This window comes from Aulostomus chinensis, chromosome 12 (genome assembly GCF_037954235.1).
Source record: "Aulostomus chinensis isolate RoL2024-O1b breed Wild chromosome 12, RoL_Achi_v1.0, whole genome shotgun sequence".
NCBI classification, from domain to species: domain Eukaryota; kingdom Metazoa; phylum Chordata; class Actinopteri; order Syngnathiformes; family Aulostomidae; genus Aulostomus; species Aulostomus chinensis.
The window spans coordinates 24357316-24376846 of NC_141331.1; the positions used below are offsets into that span (position 1 = coordinate 24357316).

Genomic DNA, 19531 nt, shown 5'->3' on the forward strand with positions numbered 1-19531 from the left:
AAATTAACCATAATTGGATGATACATGTGTAAAAAAAAAAAAAATCAGTGTAGACATGTATATAGTCAGATTCCTTCTGTATGCGTCTTGATCTTCTCCAATTCATCTCATCCCCCATGTACCTGGCATTTCTGCTGCCTGGTAGATACCCAGCTGTCAGCTGCACTTTAGAGTCAAAGTCGTGCTCTGATCTCGACCTGGGCCTGCTGGACTTTGGGGCGTCCTACACAGTCATTCTCACAGAGGTCAGGATGCTAGCTTGCTGCACTTGTAGCATTTTAGACTGGAATTTTACCGGTAATTCATCCACATTTTTTTCTTTTTCTTTTTTTTTTTTAATTTTCAGGATTCGGATAAAATTACTGTGCATAAAATGGAGGATGTGAAAGCCAACGATGTGCACATTGTCTGGCAGGTCCCTCAGTACATCCTCATCACTGCCGGGGAAGTCATGTTCTCCATTACAGGCCTGGAGTTCTCCTACTCACAGGTTCGTCACCATGCCAGGGGAACAATGTCTATTATTGTCTGCTCAGTGTCATTGACTATAGGGGCAGGTGCTAAGGTATTGGTGCTGGACGTACCCCCTTGTGTGCCCTTCACCAAAAGCTGCTCCTTTCAGCCTCTTCTGCAAACTCTTTGACAGCTTTTCACTGGTTTGCTCTGACTACTTCATCCTCTCTGAAGCATCTTCCATCCCCTCTTCCCATGGGACAGTTTGCTCAATGGGGAGCGCGGTCCTCACATCACTATGTCTGGGAGGAGGCTCATGGTGGTGATGTCCCTAAGACACTGGAGCTTCCCTCCAAGATTGGTTCTCATGCTGCAGTCCTGGGCCCTGAGAACCTTAGTTGAACTTTAGGTGTGGTTCTTAATGCCTCACACATTTACATATACTATGGTTTACACTCCTTAGTTTACCCAGAAGTAAAACAAGGCGTACTGACAACCAGCTGGCCGGTGCCACTTGCACTGTACTCAGAGGAGGTTGAGCAGTCAATTGTAGCTGGTGCTTCTCCAAGCCTCTTTCGAACTCAACAGATCATTTATTAGCTTTGAAGGAAGAGAACAAAGAGTGGAGCCTGGGTGGGAAGTGATGAGGACTGCAGTTGATCTGGGTCGGGTGCACATTAACATTCTGATCAATACGGAGGGGTTGTGGGAAGTAAAATAAGAAATCATTGATGGGGAAAATATTTGTAGGACTGGTGGGAAGAGAGCTAGTGTGTTTGTGTGTGTGTGTGTGTGTGGGGGGGGGGGTGTCTCTCACACCTGACCCAGTATATGTTTCTGAGTTTGCTGTGTTTGTGGCCCAAAAAACAACAATTTTTCATTTCATAGTAATGTGCAGTTTGAAAATGAAGACTTGTAACCAGAGAACACGTGGTTGTCATTATCCTTCGCTCAGAGACAGAGAAAGAGGGGGGGGGGGGGGGGGGTGCAGCGCTTCATCTGAAACTACTGTTATATGTATTGGCTGGATTTTAACAGATTATTTTCACACTATTTTAAAGGCAACATATGGAGGGAAATGTCCAGGGTCATATATGGGGGGTGGAGGGGGGGGGGGTGGAGGAATTATACATACACACAGATTGAGATCAGATCTAAGTGGTGTGTCACTCGTGTGCTGCAGTGACAGCTGATGGTAATAGCAGGCAGGCGATTTCAGCCTTTGTCACCTGACCTCTCTTCGCCACTTCAGTGATACAAAGTAACCATAGTAATGTGCCAGTGTCACCAAAATGCTAAGATCATTGCATTTGTGCACATGTTCAAAATGCAGCTGTGAATTTTTGCCACATTTGAGCCAAATATTGGACTTTGGTGATTTGTAAGGAGGCAAACACACACAGGCCCTGTGTGTACTTGGTATTAAAATTCATGCTCAGTCACCCTATCACAGGTGGTCAGCCTTAATGCCAGGTGTGCACACACTCAACACGCCCTGATTCCCGCCTGATTGTTGAAGCAGAAGTACCTGACCACATGAACGCTGCCTATCATTACAGCATATGATTGAACCAAGTTATCACTGCCACATCAAACAGCTTCAGCAGGTGCGCTTTTTAAGAGCAGACATCGTTTCTCTCTCGTCTGCTTTTCATCTCCAAATGGAAAACGCTTTCTTTCTCTGCAATACAAAGACTTAAATGGATTTTACCTCTACATGTTTTGGGCAAAACACTTGTCTGTGCCCCCTGTATTTGCTATAAACTAAATAGAATGATAAAAAACTCTGTGAAGGAAGTTTACATTCAGAGCAGAGACGTGAGATCTGATCACAGGAGATACGTGGACACACATTTTAAATCGAAGTATGAACAAGCTCAGCAGAGCCGACCACTGGTGATAGGATCACATCAGGACAGATGTTAATGGGTGTGCACAGGGTCATACTTGTAATGACTTGTGGGATCTTCCAGCTCAGGTTGGCTCTGATAGCCTTCAGTGACTGAAGCACAGAGATCTTTGAACTAAACAATAAAACAATCAAGTAACCAACAAAATGTCACGCGAGTCCTTTAAACATCATATATGTTTGTCTAGTCAAGTCAAGTCAAGTCAGTTTTATTTAAATGCACCAAATCACAACAAAAGATACTTCATGACTCTTTACAGGTAGAGCAGGTCCAGTACCACACTCCTTCAATGAATCTACACCCAACAATTCTCCATCAGCAGCACATCCTGCAACAGCGGCGACGAAAACCTTCCTTTTAACAGGCAGAGCAGATCCAGGATCAGTTGGGGCGGCCTTCTGCTTTGACCGGTTGGGGGGAAAGAGAGCAGGAGAACAGGACAGAGACAAAGAGAGATAATGGAGGAAGACAGATATACACAAGGAAAGAGAGGGAGTTAAAGAGAGAGAGAAAGGGGAAGAGACTGATGGACAGACGGGGACGTGAGCAGGTGGAGCTATGGGTGGCAGCTTGAGCTTCTTCAGGTCTGCAGCCTCCTCCTCAGGGATCTGGGTAGTGGGGGGCTCAAAGGTTCCGGAGAAGATGAGTTGGTTACACATTTGAGTATAGGAGGACAGAGAGGCGGAGAGAGAAGCCCAGTGCACCATGGGAGATCCCCCAGCAGCCTAAGCCTATAGCAGCATATCTAAGGGCCAGCCTAAGCAGTCCAACTATAAGCCTGATCAAAAAGGAAGTCTTTAGTCTGCTCTTAAATGTAGAGAGGGTGTCTGCATCCCGGACCAAAACTGGGAGACGGTTCCACAGGAGGGGAGCCTGATAGCTGAAGGCTCTGGCTCCCATTCTACTGTTAGAACTCTAGGAACCACCAGGAACCCTGCATCCTGGGAGTGAAGGGTTCTAGCTGGATAATAAGGGACTATGAGCTCTGTCAGGGATGAAGGAGCCTGACTGTTGAGGACTTTGTATGTTAGAGGGAGAATTTTGAATTCTATCCTGAATTTGACAGGGGGACAATGCAGAGAAGCAGGTACAGGAGAGACATGGTCTCTTCCACCAGTTCTAGTCAGCAGCAGCACTCTGGACCAGCTGGAGAGTCTTTAGGGACTAATTAGTACAGCCTGATAGGAGGGAGGTGCAGTAATCCAGCCTGGAAGTGACAAAAGCAGGGACTAGTTTTTCTGCATCTTTGTTGAGACAGGAGGCCTGTTTGTCACCAGTTATTGGTCCTACATGGTGTAGTTACAGCTAAAAGCCAAAAGACACTTATGCATGTTTACTGATTGTGGATGAGTGTTATTTCATCTTGTATTTGTAACAACACACAAGGGGAGGATTGAATTAACTGACTTGATATTTTGGATGCTCCTGTAACATCTAAATCTCCCTTCAGTGATCAATAAAGTTGAATTGTCTTTCTATATCATCTTCTCCTCTCTTATACTAGCAGAACTAGATCATATTAAGAATTCCAATGATAATGATTGGCTTGAGAACTTTCATTTGTAGTCCTCTGCACTGGAGACCGCTGAGACTGGAGGCATTGTCTCAAGAACCCTCAGGGCAATTCAATTCCATTTGGCTCCAACTTTGGACTCAAGGGTGGCCTGATTAGAGTTTTGCTAGAAAAATGTCATTGTGACCTCAGAGAGCTTTTTGTCCAAGAGTCAAGGATTTAGAAGCTTTGTTACTGTGACAAAAACTTCACTCATATGCTGAGTGCTGATAATGTGTGTTGTGATATTTATATCCAAAAGGTCAAAGGTCAGCTTGACTGAACAATCTTCTGGCTGTCACTCATGACTGGGGAACAGCAGAATAAACTTTTAATAATTTCATCAAAGTCTTCTGAATGTCCAAACCTCATTTTCTATGACTGACGGCCTTTACTTTGTCTTTTTTGATGAGCATCTTTTGAATGGCTCCGTTTTTAAAATGCTAGATGTACATAATTTCCCACCCCTTTGGACGACTCTTGAGCACAGGAGGCTTGAAAAAGCAGCATTTTATATGTACATAATTTGCATTCATATGGGTGTTATTTGACACTTTTGGTTGACTAATCTGTTCATAGTTGGGTTGGCCTCCCTCAACTTCCCGATGTATAAAATTCTAGTTCTGCTTCTGTTGACGCCGCTTGTTGTCTGGTTACATCACTAACCCTGGATCTGGGTTCCTTGCAGGCTCCAGCCAACATGAAGTCAGTCCTGCAGGCTGGCTGGCTGCTCACTGTTGCATTTGGGAACGTGATAGTGCTGATCGTAGCAGAGGGAGCTGGACTGGAACAGGTACGTTCTCATTGCATCGCCCCCCCCCCCCCCCCCTTATTCCCTACTGTTACACCGGCCTGCGCTCCCCTTCCATGAACCAGTCTGCCATCCAGTCCCCCATCAAGCTGGCTTGCTCTCCCTGCCTCCCCTTCCAGAAGCTTCCTTCTTCAACTGTTATTAACATTTCCATGTTTCCCACATTTTGTATTGTAAACTGTTTTCTTCTCTGTAACAACATCTACTGCACGTCTGTCCCTCCTGGTGAGGGATCCTCCTCCTCACCCTGAGGTTTCTCAGATTTTTCCCTGTTAAAAGGGTTTTCTATGGAGTTTCTCCTCAGTCCATGTGAGGGTCTAAGGGCAGAGGATGTTGTTATGATGCCATGTGAAGCCCTTTGAGACAAACTGGTGGTGAAAACGGGCTCTACAAATAAAATTGCCTTGCCTTGCCATTGCGGGAGATAACATCAAATTGAACTGAAAATGAAGTTGAGGTGCCTTCGATGAGCAGACTGGATGTTCTAGGGATACATGTTACTGGGTCTTCTGAAAATGTTCCAAGCTCTGTTCCTCCTCTGAGCTGTGTTTGTTGTCCCAGTGGAAAGAGTTCCTGCTGTTTGCCAGCCTGCTGTTGGGCGTGTGCATCATCTTCTCCATCATGGCCTTCTTCTACACCTATGTTGACCCCGAGCAGCTGCACAAGACGTACTTGGACGATTCAGGGGAGGAGGAAGACGACAGCATGAAGAAGGAGAAAACTGATGACATGCACCTGAACAAAACGGAGAGGAGCACTAGATTGTAATGTGCACCGTGTTTTCAGAGGTGAAGGAGTGGATGTGTGGGATGTAGTGACTGTCTGGATTTGTCTTTCTTGTGTATGGAAATGAAGATGTGGTTATTGGACATTTCTTTGAAGCTCAGTATTTGGTTTCCACATCATGTGCAACTGAAAGAAAACTGTTTTCTGAGTGAGACTTTTACATGAAATACTGATTTCCCACTCCATGATCAATAAATAGTGTTATTACAGATAAATGTCAAATGCTCTAGCCTGTAAATATAAATGTTTCATTCTAACGCAGTTGATGTACTTTCTATATGCTAATAATAATATTATTTTCTTTGGTCAAATGCAGAACGGTTGAGTTTACATTGAATTTCCATGACCTTAACATTAAAGGACCATAGTTTTTGGTGGTTTTGCACGACATACTGTTTCAACATTTACAGATAAAGTAAAACTGAAAATCACATTTTTGTTAATGGTAACAGAAGAAAAGTTAGCATTATTATCTGTTGACAGCACAGTTGGACCTGCCATTATTCTAAAAAAATAGCCCACATTTTTTGTCGTTGACATTTTGGATATTAAGATTCACATTATTCATTTCACAAATATATCAGGGATGGCATGACAGTGTTCTTGAGTAGTTAAACAGGCAGTACATCACACAGGGAAATATAAACTTGACCATCCAAATTAATGGGGAAAGTCTTCATTAGCAAAAAAAAAAAAAAAAAGTTTTTTTGAACTGAAATACAATTTTAATGAAAAAAAGTACATATAGATCAAAGCTTTCAACAGAACTCTGACAAAATGCACTGAAATAATGATTTTTATTTTTTATTTTTTTGTATTTGACCCATGGCAAAGAAGAAGAAGAAGAAAATTGCATTCTTATTAGCACTTCAGCTGTCAGTGTCTGGGTAGGACATAAAAGTAAATAGTACATAAATAGCCAAATTAAGAATTGCATTTGTGTGGGGTTTTGTTGTGCTAGAAGATGCAAAACCAGTAAAAAGTGTTTGGACCTCCTAAGTCCTTTAATTCAGGGAAAAGTGTGAATTGTGCTGTTTCATAAAAGTTCTGTAAATGGACTTTTGTGCCGCCGAAACATGCTTTTGTGCTGTTTGACAGTTGAAAGATTAAAATGTGTCTCGTTGTCGGTTTTCTATAGTGTTTGGATCCGTCTGTCCACACGTACACAATGATGGTTTGCTGGCGTCACAGACAACAAAGTAATTTAAAAGAGATGTTGCTAGTGGAAAGGTTGCATTTAATATTCTTGTACACGGGCGCCCTTCGCTCCCATAGATGTGGCTGCAGATTATATTCAAACAGACTCATTGTTCATCACATAGCTTTCATCAATCACTAAAGCATTACCATCAGCCCTCAGTGGCTGCTCAATAACAATTCTCATTACTAAATGACAGAAAAACATTATGCAGAGAATAAATGTTCACATACCCAGAGTATTATATTGAATTATGTGGCTTATTGGCAGACAAAATTGATTTAAGTGGTCATTTTTCTTGCTGTGGGACAAGCTAACAGGATTAGGATGTGCAGGACAACAAAACAAAGAAATGGTAGACACACTTGATGGCGTCATTCGCCGCATTAAGATTTGTTAACGTTATGACTCTTCACATTTGGAAGGTGACGAGAGTGAAAAGGTGGGTAGATCTTCTTTTGTCCCCTCTCACTTCCCATGAGAGCACACTGGGACGATGGATCTGTGCAGTCAATGGTTTTCAGCTTTTACAGTGAGAGGACATTACTAATCAATGAGGAGCCTCTTCCTCTCTGGGGTGATCAGTTATTGCTTATGGCCTGAGTGTTCCTCTCTAATAACAGCTCTGTCACGCGGGCGATGACATCAGGGTGCACCAGGCACTCCAGCAGGTCATTAGTGGTTATTGTGTGTCTTGATTCCCAGCAACCATCTGACTGTGGTGTCGCTGAGCCCACTTCACCTTGTCTCCAAGGAGTTAAACGAGAGCGTTCCTGGTTAGCTGGTGCAGCCTTTGCTCTTGTAGGTCCAAGGCAGTCCACTTGAAATTCACCTGTACAGGATCTGACCTCTAGATCTTTGGGGGCAATCGCTTCTGGGTCTGAAGAGTCCTCTAGCTGACAGGGCACAGGGATAAGGTCTGGCCCAAAGGGAAGAAGAGCAGGCTCAGAATCCCTGGCTGAGTTGTCACTTCTCTTGATGAGTCCCCTGGAGTCCCGCTTTACTGCACCAGTGTCTCTAGGGTGCTGGGTCAGTTTGCTGCTGAGTCTTTGAGCACAAGCTCTGACTGCCAGGTTCACATACTGCATGTTGTCATCATGGGGGGCAACTCCTTCCTGCAGGAACACAACCAAAACAAAGAGTTCATCAAGCACCAGGTACTGAGAAAGAGAGAGAGAGAGAGAGAGAGAGAGAGAGAGAGAGAGAGAGAGAGTCTGAGGCATGTGATGTAGATTGTTTTCTCAATCTACTAAATTCGTAGCTGTGTGGACTAAATATAATAAATTCTTAGGAGAGATAGCCTGTTCCAAAATATAAATAAACCGAAGGAGAAAGTTAAAGTTAGTCAAACAAGTTAACTGAATTGAGTTGGTATTATCTCAAACCATAAACATATATAATTCTCTCATAGCAACATTTATTGCTTCTCTTTGTGCCAATTTCAGGGCTCCACAGCGTTTAATCTGTTCAACAGAGACATAACCAGAAGTTTTGTCACTGTATTTTTCCCGGTGGTTGGGAGTTACAGTTGATCACCATAAGCAGTATTCATCAGCCACCTCAGTAGGATTGAGCCAGTCATCAGCGTTGTCATCACTCGGAGCTGTTTTCAGGGCGCAGACAACCGTCTTGGTCACAGCTTCACTAACTCTTGCCACATCATCTTCCTCCTGCTCAGGAACAAAAAGAAAAGAAAAAAAGCAAAGCAGAAATGAGCAGTGCCTATCAAGATTATAAGAGAAGAAAGGACCACAAATGCTAGCAGCCTGTAACATTCCAGGGAATGCTGGAGAATAAATATTTATCCAGCAGCAGCAGCAGCAGCAGCAGGGAGCTCCTCCTAATCGCAGGGGATGTTTTACTGTCTCTTTAAGGGCTTCAGAAAAGCAGTTTGCGCTTCAAGATGAAGTATCCTGTAAATCTTTTCATTGTGTCAAGAGTTTGGAGCTGAGTTCTGGAGCTTACTAGTTCAATCCAGGAGTTGACACTGACAGTGATGGGATCCACTGACTCCACATAGTGCCACCAGTGTCTGGGGACATAAAGCACCTGAACAAAGAAGATAAAAAAGACATCTCAGTGCCGTAAATGCATGAAGACTTCACTGATTTTTCTCCTTTTGTTGCCGATAGGGGATTGTATAGAGTTTATGGGAGAGGCTCATCATATCCACTAGATGGCAGCATAACACCTTCCCCCCTCACACGGCCAGCACGACAGCCATTCATTCATCAGGTGACAATTAAAATGGGTGAGCCTTATTGATTCCCTGCTGTCCGTATTCATTCATAGCATGTGGTCTGTCCTCTGACTGGCAGGGGGAAAATTATCTAACAGAAGGGGGATTATTTTGTACATTGGAAGATCAATTCTGTTCAAGTATGTCCAGATTTCCAGGGAGAGGAAAGTTTCTGTATGTGGACGACTGAAGACTTCAAATAAGTGCGTTTACACTGTGATGAGTCTGCACGATGCAGTTCTTCGAAGCAAGTTTAACCTGCTGTCTAAAACAAGCAACAAGTCTGCAGGAAGCAAGGCTTGACTGGGGACTTCACTCTGGCTACACTTAAGTGAGGTGATCCAGATGCAGTGTTCTACTTTGGTACCATTATAAATCTGGGCTTACACCGGTGTATCTCCTGCTTTGGCAGGTCAAAATGTTCACTTTGTTCGATTTGCTGATACGTGATAAAAGATTCTTCCAAATTAAAGGGTGTATGCTAAAATGAAAGCCCCATGAAAAATGTGGTATTTCACACAACATTAAAAGAGGTGATACAGCAGCTGAAAAATGACTGAGAGGGAACGAGCAACTTCTCTAATGAACTGTGCAACTGACAATGCCAAGAACAGAAGACACATCCGGTAGGAGTTACTGGTGTCCATGGATCTCTTCCCCCAGTGCAGGCTGTGTAGTAGCGCTACATGTCTACCTCCTATCCAACTCCAATTACACGCTAACTGAACTAACTGAAATGTTGAACATGCTCTCTACACGTCCAACCTTAATTCCATCCATCCATCCATTTTCTACCGCATATCCTGTTCAGGGTTGCGCGCGGGGGGGGGGGGGGGGGGGGGGGGGGGGCTGGAGCTATCCCAGCAGCCTTCAGGCGAGAGGTGGGGTTCAACACATAGAGACAGACAACCATTGGCTCTCCCAGCCACGCCTACGGTCAATTTAGAGTCTGGATTAACCTGGTCCCCTCTTGATGTCTTTGGACTGTGGAGGAAGCTGGAGTACCAGAGAGAACCCAGCAGGAACAGTGAGAACATGCAGACTCACACAGAAAGACCCCGTGCTCCAGCCGGGGCTCCACCCACAACCTTCTTACTGGGGGGCCACAGTGATGACCACTGCACCACCGTGCCGCCCCCAGCTTTAATTTGAAAGGAAAATTGTACTATGTTTCAGGATCAAAACTGTGTTACGCTACATCTGTTAAGCATTATTTAAATAAGGGGACCCATGTTAAATCTAGGGGGTGTGACATTCTGAGAATTGGCATATCAGGCTGGTACTGGCTCAAAACACTGGAATGGATATCAGACATAAATATGATCTGATCCATCAACAAAAATCTACACGCAAGTGCTCAAGTAATGATGAAGCAACATCTTGTAAACAGAAGAAGAGAGGAATAACAGATGGTGGAGTGTGTCAAGTGTAACAGAGTCAGGTTGCATGTATTCCTGTTAAGAGAGAAGGAGAGAATAGAGTGGAATATTGGATTCACATTTGCATACGTTTTTCAGAGGGAAGGTGAAACAACGTGCAACAGAAATGTATTAAAAAGCCAATAATCTGTAACGACATAGAAGTCAGTGCATTTTACCCAGAATTAGAGGCAGGTTAATCACATCAGTAATCATCCTACCTAACTAGAGGGCACTCTAAAAGGGTGCACTTCCCCTGAGACGAACTCGGACTAACTCAATGTAAAAGAATGCCATTTTTCACTCTGTTAAAGTAATCTGCCCCAAAATTGAATCAATTCTTCCTTGGCTTATACACCGCTCCATTAGACATTAGCCTGACAGTTTTTGTGTACTCATGCTGACAAACTAACAACACTGAACATCAGCTCACAGAGTTACCTGACGGAGGGTGCTTGGTATGCTGCAACAGCTCCAGCAAAAGTGGAAAAGACATGGGTGGCAGCAGAACAATGCAGCTTGAATCTGAAACAAGGCTAAGACGAACAAATATACAGATAAACTCTTCTGTAACACTGTCTGAAGCGAGGGCACAGTGACAGAAGTCATCTGATTGCAGAACGACTCAATCAAACTTTACACACTCAGCTAGCCTGGTTGTAATACCTTAAACTGGTCTGTCACCTCTGAACTGAACTTGCAGCATTTCTCCAGGAGCAATGTTGTGCACATTTTAATGCGGCGTAACCTTTCACCTCCCTCCGATTCAAATCTACATTGTTAAAGGTTAGATTGTACAGTGAAGAAAAGCTTTTAACTGGAACATGAGTCCCTACAACAATTTATGGAGGGCAGAGCGACAACCTCATCACATTGCTGGGTTTACTTTTGCATGTTCAGGACTTCAGGACCAATAAAGTTTCCATTTACTACAATGATGTCCTTTCACACACCTGTCCTCAGGGGAGTCAGTACAACAACCAGGGAGACTGATGAGCCTGGTACTGTCAATGACCTTGATACCTTGGACACCTGTAACCCCCCCCCCCCCAAAGTCTGTCAGAACTGAAGAAATCTCTTGGATGAGAGGAGAAATAAAATTAAAAATAAATCTTCAAGTAACTACAACCAAGTCCAGTTCTCCTAGATTCAGCCCTCCTTGTAAAATACAAAAATCATCTTGCGTGTGGCCAATTCCACATTAAAAGCTCATAACGGGATTTTTGTGATGCATTTGGTCACATGTCTGAATTTCAAAGGACAGGACTATCCATATTTGTCACCTGTCCAGGCTGCAGAGTGACTGTGTGAGCCCTGGCCCCCTGAAAAGCAGGGAACCGCCACAGGTCTGGATGGATGATGTCCACTTGGCTGAAAACACTGGACTCCTCATAGGGGATCCTGGTAGGGTAGAGTTTACATGTGTCCTCTGGAGGAAAAAGGTGCCAGCGCTTCCTGCACTCAGCAAACATCACATTGTGACACAGCAGTTTGAATAAATACAACTTTTAAAAACAACAGACAGACAAAAGACAGAGAATTTTGCGCTTATTGTTTGAGCGCATGCAATAAAATCAAATTAACATGAGATTTTTTTCTCTGAATGATAAAAATGACCGCACATTGAGAAATCTGCACATGAATCCAGTTCCAAAAACACTTCAAACTCCAGGAGGAGATGATTTAAGTTCAAAGTAAATCCTTCGCAACATTCATTTTACCCTCCACTGTCACTAATGTCCCCGTATTTGTCGCAGTGTTCATGGATCAACAGTGTCAAACTGTCACTATTGATCAGAAATCAATATTCAAGAGGAACATCTGCGACCTGTAGACAAAGAGTGAGATAAAACAACTGCTCTCCTGGGAACAGAAGAGGGAGATAAGACTCAAAATTACCTTTTTTTCTTTTGTCTTCACTCACAGCCCCCCCTCCCCCATGGTGACAAACTGACCCTCTGACAGAAGCAGAGGACAGATCACCATACCAGCACATTTTGCATTTTGAAAGACAAAAAAACATCCTGACCTACACGTCACGTCTCCTGTCAAACTAATCCAAGGCCCTTCATCACACCCACATTTGAGTGTCCTTCTTAATCCTACTTTATGTGAACAAAACTGACAATGATTCACGAGTCTGAAAATGTAAATATGTACGAAGATACCTCCCTATCTTCTTGATTATATGTTATTTGTATTACTATTTTTGAGATTGTGTTTCATTTCTATTTATCTTATTTTATCTGTATCTTTGATAGGTTACTTCCTCCTTATTTATCTTTACTGTGAAATGGAGCACTGCAATCCAACAATTTCCTACAAGGGATTAATCAAGGATTTCTGATTCTGATTATACATTCACGCTGTCTTCCAAATGTAGAAAAGAGCAAAACTAGTTAATAAAAGGAACATAATCCCCAGACTGACACAGAGGTGGCAAAGTAGGGTTGGAGGACCTGTGCAGTGTGCATGAGCAGCAGACGCACTCCTGGGATTACATGGAAAAAAATTTAAAAAATTACAAAATTATAATTTGACAAATGAAAGGGTCATGAGGATTTCAATCTTACAGCCTTAACAAAAAGATCAAAATGAAAGGATGTGACAAATATTTCTGGCAAAGGAACCCACCACATATTTGACCCTACTGACTAGGCTAATGTCATAGCCGTCCATGCACATTCTCTATTTTGACTACTCATTCAAGTTATACACTAAACCTAACAATGTAAACTGAAAAGAGCCTGCCACCTGTATAAAATGTTCTCAGCTTTAAAAGCATCTTAAATGTTACATTTCTGGAACATGTAATACACAGGCAGGACCCCGGCTCTGCTCATCCCACAGATCATCATGGGAGTTTATCCTGGGATGGCGAACCACTTTTGTGAAAATTCTGCAGTGTGCTTTGGATAACTGTCTTGCCGGGAGGTCCCATCATAGCCTATTTTAAGGTCTCTGGTAAAGCTTGTGTGAGTTTTCATTTAAAATCTTTGATGGTTTTGCCCCAAAAGATACTCGTGGCCTTTGGAAGGAAAAGAGCACCACAATTTTAAAGATCCCTCCTCACGCTTAAGATTGAGTATTCCATGCTTTTCAGTTGGGTTCTCCTTGAGTCTTCACCTACCCCACCTTGGATGTTTGTTGCTAAAAAGCTTCATTTTGGTCTCATCAGACCATATAATCCAGTTCAATGTAAAGTTTAGCAACCCAAACAAAAACTTGTGAGTGGTGTGCAAGTAGTTCTTGGAGACTTTGGGACTACAAGATGCTACTAAACTGATATTTTTAGGGATTCTTTTGCCATCATCCTCAGTGTGAGTCTTTCCACCTCCCGACTTGGGTAAAATTCTAAATTAGCGTCCTAATAGGGGAGAGGGAACGTTCAACTCTTTAGAGATGTTGTCACTTCCACTAGCTGATGCATTTTTCATCACACCTCATCACTGTGTTCTTGGGATGTTCCCATGCTGATGAATGACACAAGGAATCTAGTCTTTTCAAATTCATACCCCAGTGAAACAAGTTGTGGTAGATTGCTTAGGAGTTCTGAATCAATCAGGTAAACTTCAATTTGTAAAATAAAACCGAAAATAAGTTAAAATTGCAAAAAGTTTGTCTAAATAATTGCTGCAGCTGTGTGCCATAATTTTGAGTTTGACACTGGAAGTCATAACATTTAGATATGATAAAGGAAGATAAAGGATGAATTAATTCAAAAGTAAATGAAGGGTAAACCAGTCAGGTTCATGTAAATGTAGCTGAGGTCTTACAGTCCTTGCACCTGCAGTACCAGGTTACAGCCATAGGAGTCCATGTGGCACGGAGTGTTGGCCCCCTTAGTACCAATCCATAAGGTGCTCTCTTTTCCATTGCGTCCTTCGAAACCAAACTTGGACCACTTTACATCCTGAAGCGCGTGCACACACACACACACACACACACACACACACACACACACACACACACACACACACACAAAGTTCAATAACAATTATCAACACAAGCTAATACGGAAAACATGAATAACTGAATAACGGTCTGATTTTTACCGGTAATAATGACTTTAATTACATGCAGACAACTGTCACTGCCATCACTCTGGTGTAAGCTTTCTTTGCCCAGGTCTATTATAGCTGACCAATGCAGCCCAAACCAAGCAAGGACACCAGGCAGCCGCATCTGCCATGTTACAAGGACAGCTGGTCTGTCAATCGTCCTTTCAGAGCACAAAGGCGAGGCAATCCCACCAGCGTCCTGGATAATGAAGCCATTACCACATATGTAGGCAGCTGTAAATGACAGGCTGCTCAATCAGACATTCAGACAGCTTTTACACGCCGCGGCACCTCTTATCCTGTAGAGGTGAATGTCTGCCTGTCTCAAAGGCATGAATGCCAGAAAGTAATAACTGGAGGTGGATGCCCAATAAAAAGGTAACAGTGAAATAAAAATGAAATGAATGTGTGGCAGTTGTGTCTTTATCTATCCGAAGACAAGAAAAGCAGCTAATATAAAGTTGCTAGGGCCAAAAGCTTGACATTTTAATTGAAAATGTCAAGACAAGGGTAAAAAAATAGTAAAAGTAAAAATGACTGTATGGGGGGGGGGGACTCAACAGAAATATTTTTGGTCATTCAATTAGCATTTCTATTAATTCAGTGTTTCATTTTTTGATTGCTGGAGGCTGATAAAATTGGCCTAGAATGCAACCATAGTTTGTAATTAAAACTCCTGCAGTCAGATTCTAGTTACTTCCTAGATTCTTACAGCAAAGTGGTCAAGTCTTTCTTGACTTTTTTGCTTAGACTGTGGGTGGGGATGTGCGTCAGGGACATGTTTAACACCAAGTAAAGCAGGAATCTCTGACATGTCCATCCATGTTGTATATTTATATAAAAAACACAAATGACTTATGTTCGTATAATAAACTGGAGTTCTCTCAGATTGAAAATGATATTGCACCTGAAGAAGGTGGCTGTAGGTTTATGCAAAACCTATTCATTACTTGAAGCTCAGTGCATCAGGCTGGATCAAAGACAACAAACAAGCAGGTGTGTGACGGCATGGTTGCTGCAGTGCAGCTCTTCTTACATCTCCCTGTCTGATTACACACAACTGGTGCTTTAGCCCTACAACAGTTTTGGGTTTGTTTCTTTTTCCAGAAGCTATGCTGCGTCTGTCAATGTCACAGCATCTTCTTTACATGGTTTGTTTTCTTCTTTTTGGATGGAGCAACACAAATTTCAAAGCAACTCATTAGTCTTTTTCCAGACATAAACTGTTGGTACGGGGATGCATGAATACGCAGCAGCCCGGCAAGCACACCAAACATAAAAGGACGACCAAACCGATGCCACTGTGGCTAAATAGGACCACACCTCTGCAGCCAGTTTCCAGGGAAGAGTTCTAGATCAGAGATGAATGTTGAGGTGTCCATATAGTTTTGGCCATGTACAGGACCACTGGTATTATGGCATGCTGTATAATCTCATTAGATCTACTGTTTTATTAGCTAATCTGTTCAATTTTCCTTTTGTTTATCTTGAATCTTCCTTTTGGTTTATTTTGTAGTATTAAAGATGTCACTTCATAAGTTCCTGCCTGCCTGTGATGACGTTTAAATTTGGGTCCACCTGCTTTCATGCCAGCTGACAACATTATCCAGGTATGTGTTAAACAAATGAAAAAGTAGTTTCTCTAACAATGGACATTATGGCAAATATTACCATAAAAAAGTCAATATATTGACACATCCTGCTGTGAAAGAAGAGTCTTGGTGTTAACTATCAAAGCATCAGATGCTAAAGGAGGAGTGGGCTTTTCGCTTGACATGTTATACGATATGTGTGCAACTCACAAATACTAACACAAAATCTAACACAACCAGTTGAAAATCTCAGGGTTCAGAAGTTTCATCCAGATGATGCAGCTATTTCAAGTCGACAGGGAGCGACAGAATGCAAACACTTTTCCTCCAAAATGTCAACGAGAATTACCAGCAACTGTCAGTGACACTATGATGGAGTCAGCGATCAAAGTTTGACTTTCAATAACATCTATAACCTCTGTCTTCATTCGGCAAGCAGCACATCTCCTTCAAAAAAGAATGGATGAAATCATTGATTATTAATTTCATTCATTTTCTCACAAATATTCCCAGGGACAAGAAAACTTGAATATAACGGTCCTGAACATCCATCCCACATGTGCTAAACAGGGTAAGTCTTTCTAGCAGTGATCAACCTACTGACACGAAATTGTGTGTTTTCCAAAAAATTGTAGTGTTGTTCAAAAATTACAGGTGTTTTTTTTTTGGGGGGGGGGGTCTAACAATATAAAATGAATGATATAACATGTGGAAGACCAAGTACCTCAAACATAGCAGGCTGATCCTGAAACAGCATGGCGATGTACTTGTAGTCAGCATAGGCCCAATACTGTGAGAAGGGGTAGTCACAGAACGGCCCAACATCCGTCCCATCCCGACCTCGGGTCCAGCTGAGAAACTGAGCCAGCTTGGCTTCCACATAGGAGCACTGGGTTTCAAACACTGGTGCTATGAGACAAAAAGCAAGAAAAACAGAAAGACTAATCATTCCGAAATAGTTATTACCTTTCCCAATGGATGTCAACGATTTATGCCGCTAAAAAATTCAATTTACATACCAGGATCACAACACTATGCATAACAGAGGCATGAAAGGTTGTTTATTCACTTTATAGAAAATTAATCACCGTTGCAAGAATCTAGTTTTCAATTAATCAAAAAAAAAGTATGTTTATAGTTGAGTGACGACATTTACACTCTTAACATTTCTCTTAAATGTCATTATAAACAGACATACATACAGCTGACACATCATGCAAACATTCATGGAAACAGTCATTTGTATGACAAAGGACATTATATCTTGTTGGTTTAGTGTATCATGTTGTGCAATAAAGAGGAAAGAAATTTAAAAAAATATATATAGAGGGTCTTTATACAAGACTGTAATGTGCAATGTGCTCCTAAACATTTTAAATTTAAATATTAACCACAACTACCCTCTGTTCCAGCTGCAAAACCCTCTATAACCCATAAAGAGAGAGTGATGACATTCATAATCCATCATGAATAATTCCCTCCAGTCAGCTGTAGCAGCTGAAACACATTATTTAGAAATCAATTAGCTGGCTCTAATCAAACGATACCTGACACCCTCTCGCGTATTTTGTTATATATCGCAGGAGGAGGCATTCATCAAACAGAGAGTGGAATACACAAACTACATGCAAACAAACACAATACTTTGAGCTAACCATACCAATATTCTATGGTTATTATTTATATTGACCTAATCTGTTCATTTAACCATCTTAATTGTATTAGCTTCAGACAATTTGAGCAATTTGAATGCTTGGGATAAGGGGTCCCATAAACCTGGTTTCATTTTCCCCATTTAACCTGAGAGACGAGAGACGTGGGGATTATCTCACAACAAGATCAGTCAGAATTTATCTTCAGTTCTTACTGTCAGTCTCCTCTTTTCTCCCGAGTCTGAAACGAATGAGTCTGTCACCAAGGGAGCTGGACAGGTGCTCTGCAGTCCAGTGGAGAACAGGCCAGCCACAGGTCATATTCAAGAAGACAGCTGGCTGCTGCAGATGATGCAGAATCCTCTGGGTCTCCTCAGGATTGAAGGGCTGAGCATGGCTGGTGGAGGCCATAGCCTGTAGCAGAAACAAGTGATCATTCACTGAAAACACAACATAACATAACATAGCACGATGTTAGGAAATGAAAATTGCAATTTATCCCTTTTGTCCCTCCCTTTGTCACATATTTAACTGCCCAACAGCTACCTTATGCCACTGTAAAGAGTGTCCAAATTTGATGTCTTCCAGTTAAGACCCATAACGTTGTGTGGGGTTGGAGGGGTTTCACAGCGGTGATACTGGTTAGTCGTTGGAGACGATGTTACAGCTGAGTACAGAAGCAGCCAGCCAGCTTTAATGTTACGTGGCCATTGAAAAATATTTTAGCCCGTTTAAAGGGATATAGGAATATAGACTTAATAAAAATGAAAATTTCTACTCATGATGGAAAAACGTCTACATTTCTGGAATGTCAGGATGGCGTTAAAGTTACTTGTTTGACGTAACTTGTGGTTCTCGTGGTTCCCCGTAGGTGAGCGTTACCTGAGCCCTGCATTGCCAACCGTCAAAACACCAACAGCACAGACTCACCATCTCACTCCTGGAGGGCCAAGGGACCCTGGAAAAATAGAAGGAGACTCACCTATCACTACACGTGCTATTCCGTTGAGGTTTGGGCGGAAGTAAACAAACGTCACATGATAGGGGGGAAACGTCAGGTCTATATTCACATCTGGCCTGACCCTCGGTGAATCTGCTCCATTGCGGCTCTACGAAAGCGACCAAAGCCCCAGTAAAAAGAACACAAATGCCGAGCAAAAATGGCGGCCCGACCACCGCAGTTTCCAGATGGCGAATTACGTAGTTGCGGACATGCGCAGTAAAGTTCAGTAACTCAATAGAGGATGTCGGCTGTTTTGTTTGTGTGACTGACTGAGACCGAGTGAGACACTCAATTCCCGTCGCTGTACAGCCATTTAGGCGGAATTTAAGCTGAACGGACATAAAGAAAGCCATTATGGGTGCCGGTGCGAGCACCGAAGCCGAAAGGGAGCCGCTTCTTGTTCCTTCCCATGCGGACACGTACAATCAGCCCGTAAACAGCAGAGTGTACGGGAGAAGATGGCTGGTTCTGACCCTGTTTTCTCTGTTGGGCCTTATGCAAGGGATGGTGTGGAACTTCTGGGGTCCCATCCAGAACTCGGCTGCTCACGCTTACGGCTTCACCAAGTCCGACATCGCGGTTTTGGTTCTGTGGGGACCAGTGGGCTTCGTCCCCTGGCTGCTGTTTATGTGGTTAATGGATAAAAAAGGTGAGCTGGTCGAATCTGGTACACAGTGTTCTCTATCAGTGTTTATGATGTTTCTCTCTTCGTTTTGACCCCAAACAGCGTGTTAACCTTGATTTTTGAAATTATAGGTCCTTAAAACGTCGATAGACACGGCGCTCAAATTGACAGAAAACCTTCATGATGGACTTTATCTTCATCGTGTTGCACAGTGCTCTTTTATTCCTGCCG

At 42.7% G+C, this 19531-nt stretch overlaps 3 protein-coding genes across 4 annotated transcripts in view; 2 read left to right on the forward strand and 1 right to left on the reverse strand.

The window, feature by feature from the left end:
• The window catches only part of slc15a2 (solute carrier family 15 member 2), a 34963-nt gene extending 28329 nt beyond the window's left edge, over positions 1-6634 (forward strand). The window contains exons 19-22 of one of the 2 annotated variants that reach the window (XM_086220862.1): positions 146-245; positions 347-490; positions 4604-4708; positions 5384-6634. In XM_086220862.1, the coding sequence (XP_086076988.1) occupies positions 146-245; positions 347-490; positions 4604-4708; positions 5384-5494 (460 nt within the window). In that variant the 3' untranslated portion in view covers positions 5495-6634. Of the gene's footprint in view, positions 1-145; positions 246-346; positions 491-4603; positions 4709-5287 lie in introns of both variants that reach the window. The other variant, XM_086220861.1, reaches the window with a different exon arrangement.
• On the reverse strand, positions 5995-18866 carry hspbap1 (hspb associated protein 1). Its single transcript, XM_086220863.1, has 8 exons — positions 18655-18866; positions 17888-18086; positions 16745-16929; positions 14144-14280; positions 11651-11822; positions 8676-8759; positions 8270-8380; positions 5995-7825 (listed from the first exon to the last, which is right to left on the reverse strand). Exons 2-8 carry the CDS (start codon positions 18081-18083, stop codon positions 7292-7294), a joined length of 1419 nt encoding a protein of 472 aa, XP_086076989.1. The 5' UTR covers positions 18084-18086; positions 18655-18866; the 3' UTR covers positions 5995-7291.
• Positions 18793-19531, forward strand: part of slc49a4 (solute carrier family 49 member 4) — a 66775-nt gene continuing 66036 nt past the window's right edge. Inside the window, exon 1 of the mRNA XM_086220864.1 lies at positions 18793-19324. Within this exon, the coding sequence (XP_086076990.1) occupies positions 19030-19324 (295 nt within the window). The 5' untranslated portion in view covers positions 18793-19029. The remainder of the gene's footprint in view (positions 19325-19531) is intronic.

Excerpts from the sequence above, each read along its gene's own strand:
- hspbap1 (XM_086220863.1), bottom strand. The coding sequence starts at position 18,083 with ATGGCCTCCACCAGCCATGCTCAGCCCTTCAATCCTGAGGAGACCCAG. Across the intron at positions 8,760-11,650 it reads TCACTCTGCAGCCTGGACAG|GTGCTTTATGTCCCCAGACA; the intron begins GTGACAAATATG and ends TTCTTTGTTCAG. Across the intron at positions 8,381-8,675 it reads TCAACTCCTGGATTGAACTA|GAGGAAGATGATGTGGCAAG; the intron begins GTAAGCTCCAGA and ends GTTCCTGAGCAG.